This window comes from Callionymus lyra, chromosome 2 (assembly GCF_982586985.1).
Source record: "Callionymus lyra chromosome 2, fCalLyr1.hap1.1, whole genome shotgun sequence".
Classification (NCBI taxonomy): Eukaryota; Metazoa; Chordata; class Actinopteri; order Syngnathiformes; family Callionymidae; genus Callionymus; species Callionymus lyra.
Window position 1 is genome coordinate 30,819,174 of NC_141819.1, and position 18,152 is coordinate 30,837,325.

At 41.4% G+C, this 18,152-nt stretch overlaps 1 protein-coding gene across 2 annotated transcripts; it reads right to left on the bottom strand.

The window, feature by feature from the left end:
* Positions 1-442: 442 nt before the first annotated feature.
* On the bottom strand, positions 443-17,240 carry LOC148086514 (phosphatidylinositol 3-kinase regulatory subunit gamma). 2 transcript variants are annotated; one of them, XM_087784658.1, is made up of 9 exons: positions 16,905-17,240; positions 9,497-9,611; positions 8,428-8,526; positions 8,172-8,352; positions 7,879-8,004; positions 7,488-7,807; positions 6,826-6,900; positions 6,573-6,743; positions 443-5,719 (listed from the first exon to the last, which is right to left on the bottom strand). In XM_087784658.1, exons 1-9 carry the CDS (start codon positions 17,017-17,019, stop codon positions 5,521-5,523), a joined length of 1,401 nt encoding a protein of 466 aa, XP_087640784.1. In that variant the 5' UTR covers positions 17,020-17,240; the 3' UTR covers positions 443-5,520. The 2 variants fall into 2 exon arrangements, with proteins under 2 accessions (XP_087640784.1, XP_087640785.1); XM_087784659.1 differs by lacking the exon at positions 16,905-17,240 and adding an exon at positions 12,536-12,644.
* Between the last annotated feature and the right edge of the window lie 912 nt (positions 17,241-18,152).

Here is an 18,152-nt window from a genome sequence, read left to right on the forward strand (position 1 = left end):
TATGTTTGGCACACATTTACATAAATGTAATAAACACTCCGTTTGATGAACGTCTACATTTCAACACTAATTAATATTTAATAAGATCCACAATAACATGTGAATATTAATAATATATTATTATTTATTAATTATGCAATGAATATGAAAAGACATTAAGTAAAGATTCAAATGAATTATATGTTGTATTACACAGCAAGGAGGATGTGTGTTTTCTGTGTGTAGTTTGTGTGTTCTCCCAGTATGTGGGTTTACTCTGGTTTCCTCCCACAGTCCCAAAACACACTTCAAATTGCCTGTAGATGCGAGTGTGTGACTGTTTGTTTTTTTGTTTTTGTGTTCCCTTGCGATAGCTTGGCGACCGGTTCAGGGTCTCCTATGTTTCTTGCCCGAACTAGCTGGGATATGTATGTAGTGTTTGTGAACAAAGGCAGAGTCAAAGTTTTTTGTTTCTCCAAAGACATTTATTTGACTTTTCTACACAAAAAAACAACAGTCAATAGTACCAAAGTTGCATGCGAGAGCCGTCAAAAAGGGCGGGAAAACAGGGACGGGGCGTCATTTACACGTTTCAAACGATTCAAATCTCCAGGCCGTGTTTGTCACGCGCGGATTCAGAAGCTGTGCTGGGTCATGTGATCAGAGACGCAACACGTGAGAATCGGCTGCAAATAAAACTCTGCAGCGCATCGAACAGACGGTTGCTGTGTAACAGTCGGGGTGTCGCTGAGACTGCACCGTTGGCGGGGTCGTAACAGTCGGGGCGGGGCTGGGCGGGAATCTGAGCGCCGCACAAACATGCGTGGTGCCGGCATGGGTATTTACAAAAACGTGAGGGCGGACGCTCGCTGACCAAATCAGAATTTACAAGGTAGCAGCGGCGGCGTCCATCTTGGATCCAAGCACCTCGTGGCATGCCGACAGAAATGAAAAGCTGAAGAAGCGACTTCTTCGAAACATCAGCGGCGGCCATGATTCCTCCAGGAAAAGTTCCTGGTTCGCTGCAGCCCCGGCAGCCTAGCGGTGTTTCGCCCGTTACAACAGAGTAGCATGTGTTTGGTGAGGAACCTGAAGAAGACAGAACCAGAACACGGACGCGGGTTCTGACGGGAACACTGGGAGGGAACGTGTCCTGCAGGAATGCTTCAAGAAATAAATATTTTCTCTTTAGATGCCATTATTCAAACTCTTATTTATAAATATTTATGTTTATAGTGGTGATTTTCTAGCATGAAATACCTGACGTTTGTGTGTTTCTATTAATATTGCATTTGATTAACTTAAATAAATCTAAATAAATATTTTGATTAAACTAAAGTAATAAAAAGCTACTAGAAATTTTGAAATAAAAGGGAAATCATGAATAGAAAAAAATAGTAGAATATTACATTGAATTAATTGACAATTATTTAATTATATTATTATTTTAAAATGCATTCATTAACAATTGAGCAGATGTATATAGCATTGAAATAATTGTAAATATTATTTAATCAAATTATATATTGCACATAATATTTTTTTTTGAAAATGATTGTTGAAAAATACAGTAAAAGTGAAATTAATTAAATAAAAAAAGTTCATTATTTGTAAGTAAGTATGATTTTATTTAGACATTTCATCTTGTAATTCTCTATAAATGTGTAGAACTGTCTCAGTATGTATGTCCTTCTACTCCATGTGCTTGAGAGAAAAGTACATTATGATAAAAGTGGTATAATTTAATAGAACTTTCAAGACTATAAAGTTGTAAAAGTTTTGCAGCCAACAATGTCTATGAATGGAAAGTGTACACACTCCTGCAGGACACATTTAAATTCCATTAACAGACAAATATTTGACATTTTCATCCGGACATCAAACTCGAACATGTGAACAATTTTCTGCAAGAAAAAAAGAAGCTTCACACTTCTGTCTGTGTCTTTCCCGTTATATATAAAAAAAGAAAAATTGTCCCGACAAGCGACAACGTTTTTTTTTTTTTTCTTTTTTACAAATCAGACATCAAAGTCGTTCTGTGGTTCGTTCAAACATCGTGACAACATCAAACAAACTTCCAGAAACAGGAAATCAAATCTTTGGTCTAAACACTTGAGGGAAAAGAAACGGTCGTCTTGAAGTGTACGATAAATATTTACGTATATATAGATTTCTTTCTGATAGCTCTGACATCTCTGTGTTAAACGGGATGCATAAGTAAAATATCAACGCGACTCTTTGCAGTTGACCACGTGTGCTATTTCCCGACCTGCAAAAGAAATAAACGTTTCTCTGAGTAAAAGTCTCTGAAAGTCACATCTCTTATTATCCTGAATCCCAACACTGTACATCGTTTTTCTAAAAACTCTGGAACAAAACCGCTGCCGTGACAATAAAATAAAAGTGAAATATATTTTTTTGTTAAATATATTTTTCGTATAAAGACATTCAACAGTGAGCAAATGTGGTTCAAGTAATGTTTGAGGAACTTTTTCTCCCGTTCGGGTGAGAACGTCGGAGTGTGGTGCTCAGCGGGAAGGAGTTGACGACTTTAGCTTAATCGACTGAGTGATTGAAGATTCGTTGCAGAAAAAAACCCTGATCTGTTTGCTGCGTGTTTGAAATCGCTGGTAGGCTAGTTTTTTTTTCTTTAGGTAAACATGTAAACACCTGAGGGTATGTGTCCCAACATTTCACCGTAGAACGTTCTGGTGAACAGAGCGGGCCTGTACTTTGAAAACGCACCGTGAGAGTTGGCGCTTTGATAAAAGCCGCGACGGAAAAGGACTTGGAGGGAAACAGTTGGATTTAAAAGCTACGATGTGCGTGGAAATCGTTTGTGAATGAAACATTATATCGTATACACTTAAATGAATGATCTTCCGGAACAAGTTTGCAAGTTACAGCTGGCCAAACTACAAGTGGAATTTATCGGCGTTAACGCTTTCTTGGAGCCAACAACGAATCCGTCACAGTGATAATCCAGACCTGATGTGTTCGGTACTGAGGCTTCATGTTTACGATACGCCGCGCAACTCTAACTGGGACCAGGAACGATCCGTTTTACATTCAAGATTTTATCCACAAACTCCGTTCTGTTGTCTCCCCATGTTTCACAAAACCAGGTCGTGGAAATAAAAACGAGCTAAATGGGAACTTCTACCAGCATCCTGACCAGATAACAATTTCATCGTCAATTATTATTTGCAAATCAAGTTTAATAACAAGTGGTCGTGATCAGCTGACAGATAAGAGTGCCGACGATAAAGACTGAAAATATATCACAAACATGTTGCACATCGGAGTTTTGCCACAACTGGTTAAAAAAAATTGTATTATTGATTTAAGTATCGAGTCTAGATTTGCAAAAACTGTCAAGAAAATCTTAAGCAAACTTTACCGACTTTAAACAATCTGAACTTAATCTCAGGATAACCTACATTGATCAACCAAATGTGACTTTGTAAAAATTGTCCTGGAATATATCGCCGACTACAAAATGAATGATGCGTTTAAGATCCAAATATTTTGCTGAATATTGATGCCATTTTTGTTGCAAACCTTTCTTTCCTTTAAAAGTTAAAAAGTAAAGCGTGTTTATCCAACTCACTAAGTCAAAAAGTATTAAAAACTGGTTAATAAGTGAGACATCGAGTCAGAGGTCAGGATAAGAAGTAAATTTGCGCCAGCGAGTGAGACAGTGTTAACCCACGACCAGCCACAATATTTCCAACCATAAAAATAAGACTCCTTTTAGAAAATGGCTTTCAGCTCCACAAATATCGGATACATAAAACTCCTTTTTAAAAAGCGTGTGACAACGTAGCGAAGCGGTGCAGCTAGGGGACGACGTAGAGACGGGTGTCGATAACTTTATGGTGAGCTACAACCAATGTTGCATCATTCACGCCGCTTTCTCACTAGATACACAAAAAGCAGGTTTGGACTTTGTAACCAGCATCTTTGTAGAAACTTTGCTCCTCAAAAATACCCACAAATTCAAACTAGGACCCCGGTGACACAGCCAGCCAATCAGAATCAATTGAATGAAACTTGTTTCTGGGGAAAAGATTTTTTTTGTAAGATATTTTATTTTCGAGATGCTTTTATTTTTTTTGTAAAACCTTTGACAGAGGGGAAACTGGTTATAAAGCCGCAGCTGACAGAAATAAAAAATAATTTAAACAGATAAAAGAACGGATCCTCGGATTATCTCTCGGACCGTTTTAGTGCATCACTTTCTCTCCGGGCTCAACCAACACGCTCCATTGCACGTTCGTTCAAGTTTTCAGTTTCTTCTTCTACAGCCACAGCCAAAAACATTTTTTTTTGTATCAAAGCTTATTATTTCTGACTAAAAATTGTAAATAATAACAGTCCAGGTTTTGAACAAACTGGAATAAAAAAAAAAAAAATCCTTCCCATCATTGCTAGTGTTGTGTCAGGCTACAGATGTTACATCGCACAAGTTTCTTAAAATTGTCCTAATTTAATCGTATAAAATACATTAAGAAAATGGTTTCCTACAATGCATTAATAAAGGTTTTAGAATAGATCTTTTTTTTTTATATAAATGTAATAGCAAATAACAGCATCATAGTGTGATCAACATTAATTTGTAGATGTAGAAGTTTTTATACTATATTAAATACAGTTTAATTAAAAATGTTACCACAGAATAAAATATAAATTATATATATATATATATATATATATATATATAAAATGATTTAAGGTTTGTATTACTGTGACGTTTTTTAAATTCATTCAGAAGCGCCCATTTCTATCACCTAAATTTAGAGAAACTTGTGCGACGAACAGATGCAACTGCACTCCAGGAACATTTAAGTGCTTCTTCGCATGTATTTTTACTTCCATTAGGTGCCCCTCCTAAACTCCCTACCCCCTTCCAAAAAAAAGGCCAACTTAACTTCTCAAACACCATTCCCATCTCTCAGCTTTGGTCTCTGTTCGGATCTGCGGCGTTGTCGTGACAACCAAGAAGCCCAAAAATGTTAGTAGAAAAGCGAACCCCCTCCCTTCTAACCCCCCAGCAGCAGTCTAGGTAGAGGAGCGCCCAAACAGGCCTCTCCTTCTTCTTTGTTATGCTACATTTCGTTCGAAAAAAAAAAGAAAAGGAACCGGTCATACATAGTCGTCTCCTCGTGCTTCAACAGAGTAAACAAAACTCCAGTCACTAAAGAACAAAACACACTGATGAGCAGGGAATGTCGTTGTGAAAGGTCTCGGCTGGAGTTTTAGGTAGCAGCGGGTCCAACCTGAAACTCTGAAGTCTTCCTTCCGTTCGGTCGCTTATTTATTCTTCACATTCACAAACATTTAGAACTTCCTTGTGCAAATCAAGCAGTCGTTAGAAAGAATGCCCTCCCCAGTACTTCATGTAAAAATATATGGAACTCCAAAGATGGCCGGCGTGAGCGGTGCAGCGAGCGTTTCTCTCTCTCTCTCCTGGAGTTTCCTCTTCTCCCCCGTTAAAAAAAGTTGGGGTTTCGTTGTCCGTGTTTCATGAGGTGAGCCAGTTCATCTGCGTCCGGAGGGCATCTGTGCGTAGACGGGGTGGGCGAGGCGCACGTTGAGCGAGTCGTTGTGCTGCACCAGCGAGGTCTGGTGGTAATGGAGCACCAGTTCCTTCAGGCTGCCGTACAGGTTGTACGGCTCCGCGAAGCCGAACCCTCGCGCCGTGCTGAAGATGACGCAGTGCTTCACCTCTCCGTCCACGCTGGAGACACAAGGAGAGACACGTCACGACAATGGACTGATGGAACATTCTCATGAAAGACACGAGTCGTCTTCAACTCTCTGAACGTCCCTCTTCGAGAAGAAACATCTGTCATCCCTCACTTTGACTCCATATTTCTCCACAAATCCCTCTAAAATTCTGATTTCTGATCTTGTCCCTTCAAGTCATGGACTAGTTTAACTTCCTGACTCCAACATCACGTCAGCAAATACAACTAAAACTTCTCTTCACTTTTGCTGCTACTCTCATGTCAGAGTCGTCTCAACCTGTTCCACCGTGCCTGCACTTTTTGTCTTTACCCTTCTGTTCTTGATCTCACGAGCCAACATCATTGACAAGACTCCTCTATAACCTCATCACATCAAATTTCCACAATTGTAAAAAATGATTTCTCCTTTGTTCCTTTCTTTTTCATTCTTCTCCTTAATATTGATTATTGACATTATCGTTAATATGCATTACTTTAAACATACACACATTTATCATTAAACTTTATATACAATTGTGTTGCAACATAATAATAATTATTATCTCATTGGATTTGGTCTTTTTATCTTGTTTAATACTTTTAACTAAAACATGTTAAAATATCGCCCCTCCTAGCAATTACATAGAATTGTTTTTTAACTTAAAAAACTCAAAAATGTGTAGAACAACAGATTTTATTTTTACATTTCTACCTGCAACTTTAACTGTAAAATAAAATGACAATTTTTAACCATGAAAACAATGTTAAACCAATCCTTTTTTAATCCTAAAATACAATAAAAATGTGTCATTTTCGTGTCATTTCCCTCGCACCAGCAGGGGGCAGTGAAGACCATGTACTCACACGACAGAGCATGCGTAGCAGCCCTTCTTGCTGCTCTCCCGGATGAGGAATGCGCCGTCTGGCTTCCCGGTGAGCAGCTCCTCCGCCTGCGTCCTGTTGATGTCGCCCACAAACCAGCTCTTCTCGTCGTGGTGCGGCAGGTTCTCGTCCTCCTCCGTGACAAAGTAGCTTCTGCACAAGCACACATACATGACATCAATGGGTATCATCATCATGAACATCATCATCATCATCATCATCTTCCTCCTCTTACTCTTCAGTGTTCTCATTCTTGATGCCGAGCCAGTCATTGATCCGTTTCTGACGAACACCTTTGTGGTTGAGCCAACTGTGGAGACAAAGAGGAGATACATCAGAACCGCCTTCGGAAACCTGAAGGGAAACATTTGCAGTCAAGATCCTGGTGTCTGTGGATCACGAGGAACCAGAACACCGCCAGTGACCCGGCGTGACTCTGCATTCCAAGAACTGCAGTCGCACGTGTGCTCGCAGGCTGTGTGTTCATGCAACAACGAGCGCTCATCAAACACAGCCAGTCCACAAATATTGACTGTTCGCCGGCGATGGCGTGAGAAGCGCCACCATGTCTGGAGGTGACGTGAGAGCCGGCGTTCCTCCCCGAGGGGAGAGCGTGCAAGTTGACGGATTTAAGTGCAGAGTCAGAAGCGCTGGGTAAATATGTTCTGCCGAGGATGACAAGAGCGAAACCGAGAAGACCTGTTACAGCTGGAGTTTGTCGTGACTAGGAAGTAGTCTCCTGATCGTTGAATAAATATTCTGGTGCACACAATCAGATGGACGGATGGAATTTGTGATCGACACGTACTGTCGGGGAGCAGAGAGATCCTTCTATATACAGTAGACCACAGAAGGCCAGATGGTTGGATGTGGAATTGACAAGTTTGTGAGACTTACACTAGATACTGGTCCCTGATCTTCCTCAGCTGGATGAGGTCGGGCTTCAGGCTGTTCATCTTCTTGTCGGTCTCCCGGTTGTCCAGGGCTTGCGTCTTCAGGTCCTGCTCCAGCCGCACCTTGCTGTCGTGGATCTCGCCCAGCCGCGACTTCAGCTTCTCATAGTTCATCATGATGCGCTCGATCTCCTTGTCGTTGCCCTCGCGGCGGAAGCGGTCAATGTAGTCCTTGCTGTAGCGCTCCTGCGTGTGGCACTGCTCCTCGAAGATCTTGATGGTCTCGTTGAAGGCCTCGATGGCCGTCCGCTTCATCTGGATCTCCTGTTAAGAGAGGAGAGAGTCAGAACCCGGGAGTTTTGGGGCAACAGCAGGAAACCCGAGCGTGGACGCACCTGCGAAGTCTTGGTGTACTCTTCGTAGAGGCGGTCGTACTCTTTGCTCTTGTCCTGGTACTGATTGTGGTACTCTTGGAGCTTCTTCCCCACAGCGTCAATGTTGTCCTCCTTCACCAACTGGTCCTGATGGAGAGGAAGGTCAGTCATCAGAAGATCCTCTTATGGTCTAAACCCCCATCCTTCAATAATTCTTTATTTACACAAACACTAAGCTCACTCATCACAAACCCAATGTTTTCAGGAAGTCTCTCAAAGTACAACCCATGCAAAGAAAATGTGGTGGTTCTGACCTGCTGGAACCGGGAGATGGGGTACATGAGCTTGACATCCAGCTTTGTGTTGTACTGGGCCAGGGACTCGTGCCGGTAGTGGCTGATGAGGTCCACGACCGAGCTGAAGGTGAGCGGGTCCGAGAAACCGTACTTGCCGTCTCGGTGGTAGATCTTGATCAGCTTGTTGTTGCCGCCCTTCCTGCGAACAGAGAGGAGAGTGTTCAGAGGCGTCCTGGAAGGGAAATGTTTCATTCTCCTCATCTTCCGTGCTCACCTCAGTGTCAGTGTGTAGTCACCCTGCATCTTTGTCGACGCGTCCCGGACCAGGAAGGTTCCGTCCGGCATGTCTCGCAGCTTATCGTTGACTTCTTCCCTGTGGAGAAATTAAAGGTTTTGAGCTGAAGTTTCAAAGACTACTGTTTTCTAGTTGTCACCCGAGTGAAGTTTTGATCTAGGGGGAGGCCCCGGTGCAGACCCAGGGGGGAAAAGGGGAGTCACTTAATTGACCAGGAAAAATCTCCTTTTCTTCTAGAGGAGGTGAAGGATATTTCTGTTGCGAGGGAAATCGGGAAATCTTCAGTTGCCTCAAATAATAGATTTGAAAGCTGGGAGACAAAAGTTTCTATGATTCACCGACAGAATAATAACACTATATACTTCAATGTTACAGCTGGGATTAATTTGATGACTGCAAACAAGGTATTTACTTTTTTAAAGGGTATGTCAACTATGTCGTATTGTGCTACGGATATTAAAACAAAATGTTTTGCTGTTTTTGTAAAGAACAGAATTGAACATGTTATGAACTTAAATTGAAGGACTTTCCCTGGATTGACTCACAGAAGGAAAGTAAGGAAACAAAGCTATTGTTTTCCAGAACCAAAACTTTGCAACTTTGTCGCCTGCTGTGGAAACACAGAGAGCGAGGAACCACCAGAGGCCGGGCCTCGTGTTCCCAGTGATTCTGCCCCACTTTTTGCAATGTCTCCTGGATACAAAACAAAGCCCCAAGAAACCCAGAAGAATCAAGACTCTTTGATGATCCAAGTTGAAAAGCCAAATATTATTTTGGAAAAAAAAAAGAAGGAAATTGCCTGATCCTTCAGCGACTTTCCACTTCCTGCTGCGAATCGTTTGAAATGTCTTGGATCTGATCTCCAGCTGTGAGCCAGTGATGATGAAACGTTCTGGTGGAACCGTTTTATTTGTTTGATCGCAGTTCAGATCGCCGACGCATACCAAACAGTTTTCCCTTGTCAAGAAGAGCACAACGCTCCCAACTCTTTTTCTTATAAACCGTCTCTCGCCATGTCACAGTGGCAGTCGGAAACAAAGATATTTACCTGGATATGTCGCCCCAGTACCACTCGGCCTCCTGCAGTGAGGTTCCTGCCTCCTTGGTGCCGTTGTTCCCCACAGAGCTGGACTGTTGGGATTTGGCCGGTTTGGGAGGAAGAGCTGTTGAAGGAAGAGAGGAAGTTGTTAAAAGATGTCAGCCAATGAAGAGATGAAGCCTCAGGGACGACAGGAACAGCCTCCTGTCCCGAGTCTGTTCTACACATCTGAAACAACACACTTTTCACAACACAAAAGGAAGAGAATATGAAAGTTGCACATCGCTACTTGATTAGAAATGATTGATTTTCATGAAATGGTCAAATTGAATAAAGATGTTGTTAAATATTATAATTTTTGTTTTATATGTTTTATGGATGAAACAAAGTAAAACTAAATAAAATCTAACTAAGAGAAAACCAAGTACCTTAAAATAATTATTTAATATTTAAATAAATAAAATGATATAAAGTTTCTGAACAATCGTTTTAATAATTTGTAAAACAAGTAATAACATGGAGCAATGCAATAATGATGACAACAAAAGACTGGCTAACAATTGTTAAATAAAATATGGGTGAAATTTAATATTGGAAACACAGTATTAAAAAAACCACTTAGTTATGCAGTAAATGATTATACAGAATTGTTTTTATCAACTGAGGTACAAAACTAAAATAAGGAATCACAGGCTGGAAACATATAATGCACAACTGACTCCACTTGTTGCTTGTGTTTTCTGTGCAAGAGAAAATAACAAATAGACTCTTGGCACCAGTCCGGCCTCATCTGGGTCCAGTTAAACTGTTGCGATCAGAGTTTCAACACATGTTTCTGCCTGAGAACACACAGACAACCACACAGTGTGTCTCAAAGGTGTCAACCGTCTCAGGCTATGTTGAAGTGTCAACGATGACATGGTCCTGTTAGCGACTCTACACCGTCTCTCACTCGTAATGACAGATGTTCATCTACTGGAACATTGACTTTGCTTGCTTGATCGGTGTCGAACTTTATAAATTCGTGACAGCATTATGAGAGGAAAAGACGATCTGGGTCGATTACAAAAGCATGATCATTGAGGATAATGTTGCATATACAGTAAAGAAAACAAAGACATAAAACACTTGGAGGTGCACGTCGACTTCTGAGCCCTTTGTTCTCGGCCCAGAGCTCCTGCTCTCCTCTCTTCCACCCTCCCTCTCCCTCCCTCTTTATCAGCCCAAACTGTCACGGAGCAGCTGCAGCGTTCTGCTCAGTCAGCACTTTCTCAACTTTCTCACGCACCGGAGCATGTGCAGAACCACACTCGCAACCCAAACACCACAAATCATCACCTTTACAATCATTTAAGAGTCTGAAAGAAAACAGCCATGCATTTGCAGCATTTTGCCTTAAACCTATTAACTACTTAATTGAAGTAAATTGAAAGGAGAGTTTCCTGAGAATACTTTTTGTATCCTTTTCCCTGAATAAAAGATACACATTTGGTAGTTCTCACATTTGCTCTTTTGTAATCAATGGTTTGTGATCCAGATAATTCATCAGTAAAACAATACGAATAGATGAAGGAACTTATCCTTTTTTAAAATCAACAAAAAGGATTTCACCTGACACAAATAGCATATCATTTAAATAGATTTAATTTGTTGTTTTGCAATAAAGCTTTATGCCACTGGACAAAGAGAAAATTCTTAATGACCTAAAATGCATTTATAAAATGTCCATATTGATGTTAAAAATTACAATATTTAATTTAGACATTCCTCTGAAAAGAAAAACAGATTTAAATCATGTTGATAGATTTCCATCATACAGTGAATGCATAATAAATTAGTAAATTTCAAAGAAATTCATTTTATTAGATAAAGCTGAATGGATTTAACTTGTTGGCAGCGTTTACAAGGTTTTGATTTAAAAGTTTTATTCTTGAAATGTAAAATTTAGTTTCAACTACAATAAAATAGCATTTGACAAAAACAGTTAAAAGCAGTATTGGGTGAAAAGGGAGTTTAAGTGCCACGTTACTTCTCAAAAGAAAACAGCAGTTTTAAATAGAAAATGAGAAATATGGGTTATGACAACCGTCCACACAGTGTCAGAAGACGCATAGCAAAGATGTCACGAAGGAAAAAAAGACATTTAATAAAGCATCGTTAAACTATGACGGTTTAAAACGACGCTATGAGATTCCGAGGAATAGCGAACAAAGGCTATCGTGAGCACACACCTCCTCCTCCTCCTCAACCCTTCCTCCCCCTCGGCAGACAAAGGAGCAGCGTTCAGCCGCACACACACACACATGTACACAAACACACACACACACACAGAGAGTGACACCACTTGTCATCACACACTGCAGAAACATTGTGCACAATGAGCGACGTTTGCACCAACTGAAAACTCCATACAAAGCGTCAGTGTATGTCAAGCTTTTTCAAGAAGTCATGTGAGCTCCACTGCAACTTTCTCACACTGACCAGTTAAATCTGCTTTAATTTGACACTTTGTGTGTGTGTGTGTGTGAGGAGCTGTAGTTGTGTCTCTGTGTGCAGCTACAGTATGTGGGTGTGTTCCAGCGTCACCAGAGTGCAGGCGAGCAAAAACACATGGAGATAAACTGATGCATCTTCTGACACAAATTCAACTACTATTTTAAAACAATAAAATAAACAAAAATCAAGCAAGTCTTGATTAAATATATGAACTAAAAAAAACAGTTATAGCAATAAAAAGGCAAATAAGAGCGTTAAAATATAAATAAAATGTAAAAAGTAACTGATAAAGATTAAAGCATTAAAAGGACAAAAAAAAGAGTAAAACCTTTCAAGAAGCAAAGATAATAAAAAAATTAAAACATATTTGGAGACAAGGATCATTATTAAAAATAAAATCCAACCCAGAAACAGACAAAGAGCTACAACTATAAAAAGTTTGATACCATGCAACACAGTACAAAATCACTTCCTCTTGAAACAGGAAGAATAAACTAAGGAGCTCACAGAAGATGACAGTTTGAGGAGTAGACGGAGAGAAGAGCCTCCTACCATCCTCCTGCATCTCGGTCAGCTGCATCCTTCCCTTCCGCTGCTCCACTCCCTCCTCCTCTCTCACGTTCACTCTCTCGCTCCACGTCCGCCGCCTCCTCCTGCTCGCCGCTCAGCCACACTGAAAGAAAACCTCTCACTGGTTTGATTCTCAAAGAGGGGACCAGCACAGGATGGCTAATCCCAGAGCGGAGGCCCGCCCTGCTGTCCAATGGGAGCAGAAGGAGGGCGTGGCGGCGGTCGGAGGAGGCGGAGCATGTGAGGGGAAGAAAGAAAAGAGGAGGATCAAGAGACCAGCACAGAGGCTGGTTCTGGGAGGACTCCTTGCAGTCAGCTGAGCAGGAGACAAAGCACCGTGTTCGGATCTGTTCATTAATTCATGGCTAATTCAATCATCCGATTTTAATTCAACGCCAAACGACCAACGGACATCAATCTCGTGACGACAAAGAGAACCACTCGACCAGTTGGTCGTTTGTGTGGAACCAACAGATCCTGCAGCTTTTCCTTCTCAGCTTTGTTGGTGAAAACTGCACAGAGGAAGAATGACAGGAGGTGTCCTCATCCCTGTTTAATGCAAAAATTATAAAAAAATAAATTATCAGATAGTATGTCATATTTGCAAAGTTCAAATCAATAGTTTCAGCAGTGATGTTGTCAAGCTGGAGAACTTCAACTACCAGAAATGACACCTCACTGACTCGAAGGGTTTCCAAATTTAAAACGGTTTACCCTTCTAAACAAAACCGCGCCCCCATCAGGTTGACCTGCACACTTCACGTGACTCACGACGACAAAGGCTGAAAGAGTGACCACTGTCAGGCTCATTGACCATTGTCAATAAGTTGCTACGACAACCATCAAGAACCTCCGTTGGAAATAATGCACAAACGTATAAATAAAGCCGACCTAACTCCCCAGACACAACCACTGTTCCATCAACTGTTGTCATGACAACTAGCGAGAAGTTTTAATTATGTTATTAAACAAAATGAACTGAGATTTCAGGTAATTTGAGATGTTTGAATGAACAAAGGGATCACGTTATCTAGCCGATTCAAAACAGGTCGTGTCAGTTCAGAAGTCGGGCTTTAATTGATTATTAAGCCAATTAGTAACTCATCAATCATCGTGATCAATTTCAATTGCAGCTCAATTTAAACTAGTGGAGCGAAGTGTTTAGTGACGTCATTACATCTTCTCTCCACTAGAGTGTGCTCTTCCTCGTCAAGCTTCAATCCATCACTGGATCAAAAAGTGGCATTTTTAGTTCAAAATTGATGCTGGAGGTTTTTTGTAGGCTCATATTAATCGTGCATATTATAAAGTACATATATACAGAGGCTTATAGAACAACAATAATTGATGCCGCAGCAGCCTCCTCGCTCTTCTCCTACCAGGACTGCTGCAGCTTTGTTCCTCGGCTCCACATACCGAACCTCTTTCATAAAGCTCAAGTTGACATTTTTTCTTTATCAACCAACGGTTTGATGCATAGCCGTGATGTCCTTTGGAAAAGTAGTTCAATCCAAAGTACTTCGAGTGCAACAAAATGCGTAAATATACATGTAAAAGTAAATTATTCAGAAACTGATTAGATTTTCAAAAGGTTAAGGTTACACTTTGACACGTTTAAATCTTGCATATGCATTAAAAAAATGAACAAAATAAAGCCTGAGAAGCATCAAAAGATTAATAAAACCTTTAGTGATATGTGTGGACTTGTTCTGTTGAGCCATCTCACCCAAGTAACAAAGGCATAGAAGGTGGTAATGAAGGACAGAGATATGGTTAACAATTACATTTAACTAAGTTTGAACGACCAGCCTTGACGGTGAGAATGGTGAATAAAGACGCTCGATATGAGGCTTTGTTTCATTCAAGACAGCAGCATAGCCATGAAATATGCAAAAGTACGGTCAAGTATGAGATAAACAGTCGTGAAAACTACCCTTTCTGGATTCAAAAGTTGATGCATTATACTTCTAAACAACAAGTAGAGCATGAAAAGTCTTGCAACATTCTAATGAGGCTTTGTTCGGTCCACTGCAACAAAAGAGGCTCAGAAAACAGGGAAATGTTTTTAAAAAAAGAGGAATTTGTCTCTGAAAATTAACAGGATGGTAATGAGCAAATGCTAAACTAAAACCGGCTCTTTTCATTGTTCTGTTACATAACCATGCAGCACATTATGAAAGTCAGCCCAACGATTCAAACTGATGCCTCATAGTCATCGAGATATTGATTGAAAAATGTGTTTAAAAGGCTTCCAGGAGACAAAGGGCTGTGCAGTTGGCGACTGAAGGAGCAGAAGGAGAGACTCTTTAAACCGGCAGCTCTAGTGATTTTCCACTGAAAGTCGAGCTCGGGCGTTCAACCCACATCCTCACAAAGTTGCCAGTGGAAACACAAGGCTTTGCCCTCCCTGGGGGGAGACGGTGGCACTCCACCTGTGCTAATCATCCCCTCTGACACACACACACACACACACACACTCACCAAAAACACACACACTCGCTCGCTCACGTCTTCATAGACCCTCACTGTCAGCCAGTCGTTGTATTCCACTGTAATAAATATTCTAATGACCATCTGTGGGACGCTGCGAGCTCCTCCAACCTTCACCGTCCATCTCCGTCACTCTCTCACACACACATGCACACAACGGGCTTGTGCAACAAAACACACTGCACAGACAAAGACGCGCTGTGTGTCAGTTACACAAAACGATGAGCTCTTTGTGGACTCGAAGCTGCCACCGAGCACGTGCAGCGGTGTCGCTAACTTTTGGGGAGGAATTCAGTCAAATGTGGTCGCACAAGGTGGCAACCCTGCAACGTGCACGGATGCACCAGCAGCTCGGAGGACAATGAGCGCAGGAGGCGGTGACGTGATTCAGCTGCCTTTACATCCCACCTTTTTACTCCTTTACCACAGTTGACAGCAGCGAGATGAAGTCTCACGGCTGAAGAACAGCAAAGACGCACTCGTGCTGTGTAGCTTAACAAAGAAAAGTTGGTAATTAAATCCCCGTTTGGAGTAGTTTTTTGCAGATTTAAAAAGACACACAAATGTATATTTAATGAGCTAAATCAACTAAATTAAGTATGTTATCCTACGTTTGTACTGAAATCAATAGACTATTAAATATAGATTATATGAAGTTATATGACAAGAGGTTTATAGTTGACTAATGGATGACAAGATGGAACACATGAGGAAACACTTGTTAATGTCTCTCTCAATTTGGAATGTCTGATCCCGAAGAGTCCAAACACATGAAATTCCTCCTGAGAGCTGCACTTGCACAGTGAGCCAAAGATGAGGATGGAAGGGGAAGAAAGGAAGGAAGGAAATGGACACTCTCCAAAAGTGTCTCCTGCAACCAACACAACGTCCCACATCTGCGCCATGATCCATTCAAGACAGGAGGGAGGGAGGGGGGGAGGGAAGGGGGGAGAGACTGGGGGAGTCAAGTGACAGAGGAACAATGAATGAATGAAGGAATGAAAACGCACGGATGACCGTGACAGTCGCACAAAAAGACGAGGAGATACAGATGAGTGGACGCTGTTATGAAATCTAAAAGATTGGGGCGAATAAAACACCGGTTTCATTCATTCATTCATTCATTCAAAATCCCTTCCCCCACATCTCTGGAAGAAAGAGCAGATTCTTCAGACGGACATTAACAAGTGTAAATAATGAAACTAAATCGAGATGACATGCCTCAGAAAATGAGCAGAACATTTTCTCATTTCAGTGGCAAGTGTCACACATTCAGATGCGCAGCTCGATGAATCATTTCTGGAAACATCAGGTGATGACACCGGTGCTGGTTCAAGAATACATGACATGATGAGAATCTTTAAAAGAAAAAGTGTTGAGAACTGCGTAGACGTTTTAAACTGAGCAGCCATTGATGTCAATTATGAACCTAGTCATGACATCGACACTCATAGACATCAAGCGCTGACTTTAGTCATGGTTTCCTTAAAAAATACGTTTTTGACACACGATGCTGTCATTTAAAGCACTTTGCGGTGATGGACAGGTTAAATATTGTGTAGCAAAGGTGTTGTCATTTTAAAACTATTGTGGATACAATTTAGGGAATAATTCAACAACAATGGGTTTTGAGTGCTAAGCTAACTCCAGCTAAAATAGGCGCAAATGTAAAGAAGGAGACTCACTGGCGAAATGTGAGACATAAGAAATGAAAGCGAATTAAGTTAAGAGAAGATATTGTGATGTGGAGCTTAAACTTTACACGAGACAACCACCCCCCCCCCACTAACGCCGCTCTTCCTCCCCGGCGAGGAGTCTCCTGCGCCGGCTAACAAGCGCCAGCAGCAGCCGGTGTTCTCACCTGGCGGCTGGTCCATCTCCAGGTAAAATATCAGCTCCGTGGAATATGGCATCATGGTGTCCCGCCAGTCCCCCTCCTCGCCGGCCTTCTCCGGCGTCCACACCGTGTTGTACATGTCTTCGAGTGCGCTGCGTGAGGTTCTGGAGCCGCTGGATCTTATCCGTCTAACCTGGGAGTCACTCGGCGAGCTCCGGGTCTGCCGCCTCCGACATACCAGACTGACAGCAGCCGGGGAGGTGGGCTCGTCTGCGGGCGGACACGGTACCGAACGCTCCGTGTGTGTGTGTGTGTGGAGAAGCAGAACCCCGGCTCTACTTGTCAAGAGTTGGCCGCCGCAAACGACACCGGCCGGCTCGGTCCATCTTTAAGAAGAACAGCGAGGGGAGAGACGGAAGGCTGGAGTTGACAAAACCAGACTGAGCCATGTTGAGCCTTACAGAGGGGGGGTTGGGTCGTTCCATTTTTTTTTACAACAGGAACATCACGTTGGATGTGAAGAAGCTGTCAAGACGTCATGGTTTGATGATAATTCAATTCAAAGATATATCAGGCCATTGTTGTGGATAAACGCTTAAATGGATTTCTGAATAATCTTTTATTATTCCTTTACAATCATAGTATTACGTTACACATGTATCGCCGAATCTTCATCATGGTTCTTAACATGAATAAATACTTGTCCACTGTGACTCAACTGTTTGTTTTTAGAACAGACAATGGCAAAGTATCAGAGTAGTGTTATGTAGTGAATTATTTTAAAACAAACTATTTAATTTAATATTTATTATGATATTCAAGTTATTTTCTCCATTTTCTTTCTTTTATGAAGCGGTTTAAGGTAAGGTAAGGTAAAACTTTATTGATCCCTCAGGAGGTCTCCTTCGGGAAATAGTTTTTTACCAATAGCCAGCAATTTTTCATAAACAATAAAAAATAATACATAAAAAATAAAATAAGAAGAAGAACATAAAGAGGAAGAACAAGATGACACAATCTAAGTCTAAAGATAAAGACAAAGAACATAGGTCAAAGAAAAACAACAAAGACAAAGGATACAAAGACTAACATGGAACAGAACATCCAGATACTCTCACTCCACTCCTGAACCCGAACTCAGAATTGAACAATTGAATAGCCCGAGGGATGAATGAGTCCCTGAGTCTATTTGTTTTGCACCTGGGTAGGAGCATTCGTGCACTCATTCTGCTTCTCTGCTCACTGATGACAGTGCTGAGAGGATGACTGTCA